General features: G+C 58.2%; 1 protein-coding gene across 1 annotated transcript in view; it reads left to right on the forward strand.

The window, feature by feature from the left end:
• SCARA5 (scavenger receptor class A member 5) overlaps window positions 1-3104 on the forward strand; it is a 42379-nt gene extending 39275 nt beyond the window's left edge. The window contains exons 7-8 of the mRNA XM_035900730.1: window positions 2512-2703; window positions 3088-3104. Coding sequence (XP_035756623.1) covers window positions 2512-2703; window positions 3088-3104 — 209 coding nt within the window. The remainder of the gene's footprint in view (window positions 1-2511; window positions 2704-3087) is intronic.
• The last annotated feature ends 1901 nt before the right edge of the window (window positions 3105-5005 follow it).

Raw genomic sequence — 5005 nt, forward strand, 5'->3', positions numbered from 1 at the left:
CGGGAAGAGCCGCTTCACCCAGCCCTCAGATGACACCATCCCTGGGGTGAGCCTTGGCAAAGCTGTGCAATGGCTGGGAAGAGCCATCCCATCCCAGACAGCAACCAGGTTTCACTGCCAGAACTCGCTGAAGGTGACAGCCGGCAGCACCCCAAACGAGCCCCTTGGCCGAGATGTCATGCCCCCTCCTCCAGGTCCATGGCAGAGCTGCACAAAATACCAGCAAGATGGCTCAGGGACAGCAGGAGATGACTCCTGGCTCCTCCATGAACCCAATGCTCTGCCCCAGATCCAGGAAAGCATGCTCAGGGTTTCCAGATCCTTCTTGAGCCTGACCCTGAGTGGGTCCTGGAAGCGGGAGATCAGCCAGTGCCAAGGCCAAGCAAGGACTCTGCTTTCTGGAGGTCATTGGAAGAGGTGGCCCTGTTCCCACTGGGACCGAGCCAGGGAAAACCCAGAGCTTGAAGCATGAAAAAAAACAGGTCCCAGCTGGTCAGCAGTGCCAAAACCCATTGAATCTCTGTGCAGCAGGTCCCAAGCTCTGCTCCGGTCTCCACATGTCCCATTAACCCTGCACCTCCCAGCCCCAAGAGCCTGGGGCAGGCAGGGACCCTGCTCTGCCCACCTTGGCCAACCCTGTGGTCACCAGCTTGGTTGGCCAAGGTGCTTGAAGAGACCTCAGCCGAGCATGGCTGCCTGTGACATCCCACCACCATGGAGTTAAAGCAAGTGTTGGACCAATGTCAGATTTTACCCAGCTCTTGGCAGCTACCTCTGCATCAGTCACCTCTTGGTGAGGTGAAGGTCTTTTAGGTTCGTCATTTGAGAAGCTGCCATGGTCCACGTATTGGCAAAATCACAGGCGAGAAGTTTTTGTTCCCTTCTACGTTGCTGGGACTTCGGTGGCAGCTGTGGTTGTAGTGGTTTTGGTGCAGTCCCCTGACCCCCCCTCTCCACCAGGGACCAGTATGGGGTGTAGAGGATGAGCTGGAGCGTTGATGGTCATCAAGGAAGAGACCTCAGTCTGCCTGGAAATGCTTCACGCAGCCATCCAAGCCCCATTTCTCTTCGCCTCTGAGAAGTAACGTCCTTGAGCATTTCCAAGGGGAACGTGTGTTTTTATAGGGGGGAAAAAGAAAAAAACAATGAACCTGGCTTTGAGAAAATGTCTTTAAATAAAACTCTCCAAGCGGCTGCAATACAACCTTGTTTGGGGGAGCCCAGCTCCACCCTCGGCTCCCATCCAGCCCATGGTGAGTCACGGAGCGAGCCCAGCTGCCTGACAGCGATTTTTCTCCACTCAACCCCTTTCTCACCCCAAAGAGTGGGATTTGTTGTGTGCTCCTTTTGCTGGGTTTCCTTGGCTGGGGGGGAGGAAGAACCCTTGTGGTCTGGTTTTGGTGCTGAGCTCCTCGGTCATTCCCCTGTTGGATGAGCCACCACCACCCCGTGCTTCTCCCTGGCTGGAGGATGAAGGGCGGCCATGCTGGTCTTGCCTAGCGGGAGGGTGGTGATGGGGGGAGGAAGGCTGAGCAGGCACAGAAAGGCAACTGGGAGTGGCGGGATCAATGCCGCGGTGGGGAGGAGGACAAGCCGTGTCCCCCCACCCCGGTTTGGCATTTCGGACCAATGCGAGCCTCCCCTCGTCATCCGCTCAAGCATGAAGTCAGGGTCCACCCGGGCAGCGTGGACTTGGTCCGGGGTCCTGTCTCCAGGCTGGAAAAGCCTCCTCATCACCTGCGGTCCCCTTTCATAGTCCCTTTTGGACACTCTTTGTGCCCTGGTTTTGCTGGCATCTCGCTCCTCCCATCGGTTGCTCAGCTCTCTCTTCTCATCACAAGCCTGAGCTGTCTCCAGTTGGTCTCACCTTGATCATGAGACTGATCCTTGCTTGGTGCCTGCCCTCCCTGCAGCACTTGTAGGCTCCAAACAGGTTTCTCATCTTGGCTTGACCATTGCAAGGTTCAGCGTACTCCAACAAAACCCTGGGTTTGACAGGACCCCTCCAGCACCATACCCACCGGGGTGGGATGTCCCCAGCTTACCTGGAGGTGCATCACCCAGTGCTTTTCATGGCCATGCACACCATGAGAGGTGATCCAAGGTGGGCAGGGGGCAGCACTTGGAGATGCCACCATGCCCACTCTGACCTCCCTCTCTCACTCATCACCGTGTACCTAAGGGGTGGCTACAAGGAAGATGGAGACTCCCTTGTCACAAGGAGTCCCATGGAGAGGATAAGGGGGCGTGGACACAAGCTGCTCTGGGGGAGATTCCAACTGGACAGGAGAGGGAAATTTTTTCCCATGAGAACAGTCACCCATTGGGAAAATCTCCCCAGGGGAGGGGTTGACTCTGCCACATTGGACACTGTCAAGGCTCAGCTGGACAGGGTGCTGGGCCATCTTGTCTGGGCTGGGCTCTTGCCCAGAAAGGTTGGACCAGATGGTCCTTGAGGTCCCTTCCAAGCTGGGATTCTGTGATTCTATGATTCTCTTTTTCCACCAGCAGCTGCCGAGGAGGGGATGATTCGGCTGGTGAACGGCTCCGGCTCCCACGAGGGACGGGTGGAAGTCTTCTACGACCGGCGTTGGGGCACGGTGTGCGACGATGGCTGGGACAAGAAGGATGGAGACGTGGTGTGCCGGATGCTGGGCTTCCGAGGCGCCGAGGAGGTGTACCGCATGGCCCGGTTCGGCCAAGGTAAGACCCTTCCACCTCTCCCCGCACCTCACCTGGCACAGATACCAGGGGCCAGCCCATAAATAAACCAGAGACCCCCCCCAAAAATGAGCCTGGAGGCATCCAGCATGTCCCCCACGAGCAGGACAGGGGCTGTGGTGGCCCGAGAAGCTCCAGTCTGGTTGAGCACTGGTTTATTCAGCACGGCCAGCCCCGGGTGTCTCCAAATATTTTGGCGTTGGCTTGCGGGCCCGCGTGCGAGCACATCGCTGGCGCTGGCCCAGGTGGCTCCTTCCCCTGCTCCAGCTCCCCCCACACACCCGCCCTGCTGCACGCTGACTCAGCACCGGAGGAGTGTCCTCCCCGGGCTTTTTCTTTTTGAACAAACGCTTTGGTATTTTTCAGCCGGATGCGACTTTTGAGATCTATTTTCTTTTTAGAATAACAAAAGGATAAAAAAAAAAAAAAAAAAGGAAAAGCTTTTAAAAACATAGGGGAAATGTCAGGAAGGCTTTGGCAGGCGGCAGGGTGGCCTTTGGCCCCAAACCGTTGGGGTGTTTCTGCCCAGACCAGCTCCGTAGACTTTTTAACTCCTTGAGTTGCCTCCTCTCCAGCTGCTCGGGGCTGCCAAGGGGATGATGGATCCCAAAAGCAGGTAGCCACCACGGCCATCATCTGGCCATCAATGTGCCGGTTGGCCACAACTTCTCTGTGAGTGCAGCTGGGACCCCTCCAAGAGTTGGTGTCCTTCACAGCAGCCTTGGGAGACCTCCGAGCTTGGTTCCCCACGAGTGCCCTGGTTGCCCACTCCTGCGTTTCTTCCCCCTGTCTCCCACCCTGGTCCTCTACCACCCCCAAAGCTGGTACAGCCGCTGGGGACCCTGGCACGCCATCATCCAGAGCCTGTCTTGGGGGGTAGGCTTGACTTGGGGTGTCCCAACTGGGAAGAGCTGCCACTCCTTGGCATGGCAGTGAAGGCACCTGAATCCCCAGCCCAGCAGAGGCGCAGCCCCAAAGGTCCTGCCACCCCATGGTGCCGCCTTTGGTCATCCTTGATGGGGCAGGAGAACCCCATCGCTGCCCCATGGAGTGCAGTATGTCCAGCGCCTTGCTGGTGGCTGGTGTCTCTGCTTGGGGTGTTTCCACCAAAACGGGGATTGTGCATCCCCAGGGGCTTCGTAGCCCCTAAAATCTGGGACTGCCCCACCACCATGTGCCACATGGACCATGTGGCACCCATCGCCTGTGTGGGCAGACCTGGGGGCTGCATTTCCGCAGGGGTGAATGGGGGGACTCATGGAATTCCAGGGCAGTTTGGGTGGGAAGGGAGCATTACAGCTCACCCAGCCCAATCCCTGCCATCAGCAGGGACATCTCCAACCGGAGCCGGTTGCTCACAGCCCCGGCCAACCTGGCCTGGAATGGTCCCAGGGATGGGGCCTCCACCCCCTCTCGGGGCAACCCCTGACAGGGTTTCACCACCCTCACTGCAAAGAATTTCTTCCTTAGATCCAGTCTAAACCTCCCCTGCTTCAGTTTAAAGCCATCCCCCCTTGTCCTGTCCCAGCTGGCCCTGCTAAAAAGCTTGTCCCCCCCTTTCCTCTGGGCCCCCTTGAAGCCCTGACCGGCCGCACTCAGCTCTGCCCGCAGCCTTCTCTTCTCCAGGCTGAACACCCCCAACTCTCCCAGCCTGGCCTCAGAGCAGAGGGGCTCCAGCCCTCGGAGCATTTTAGTAGCCCTCCTCTGGCCCCGCTCCAACAGGTCCATGTCCTCCTTGTGCTGAGGGCTCCCGAGCTGGACGCAGGGCTCCAGGGGAGGTCTCACCAGAGCGGAGTAGATATGGGAAGGTTTGCTGTGCACATGGCCAGATGGCTCAGGATAACCAGAAATGGAGAGCCAGGACATTGAGCATCCACCAGCACCGCCCCCAAATTCAGCGCTAGCCATGAAGGCAAGTCACCCTGCAAGATGACATGGGGGCAAGGCATTCCCACAAGCTGTCCGTGGCCACCTGAGCTCACTTTTCACACCCAAAGCAAAGGATCTGGACCTCCCCTCCTGTTTCTCCTTGCATAGCACTGGCAAACACCTGCAGTCCCTCCCATGCGCCCGAATCTACCCCGCGCCCCTGCTTCCCAAGGGACCTTTGAGGGACACCCCGCGTTACTGTGAATTGTGCCCTTGGGGAAAAAAAAACGAACCACGAAGATAACGGAGGGTTTTGCCAACGCGCTGCTGGGGGGCTCAGGCTGGGACCACCCGCCCCGTCTCGGAGGCAGCAACGCCAGCACCGAGCTGCCGGCGAAAGCGGCTTTTGGCGGTG

The sequence above is a fragment of the Egretta garzetta genome, unplaced genomic scaffold (assembly GCF_000687185.1).
Source record: "Egretta garzetta isolate BGI_Z169 unplaced genomic scaffold, ASM68718v1 scaffold218, whole genome shotgun sequence".
Taxonomy (NCBI): Eukaryota; Metazoa; Chordata; class Aves; order Pelecaniformes; family Ardeidae; genus Egretta; species Egretta garzetta.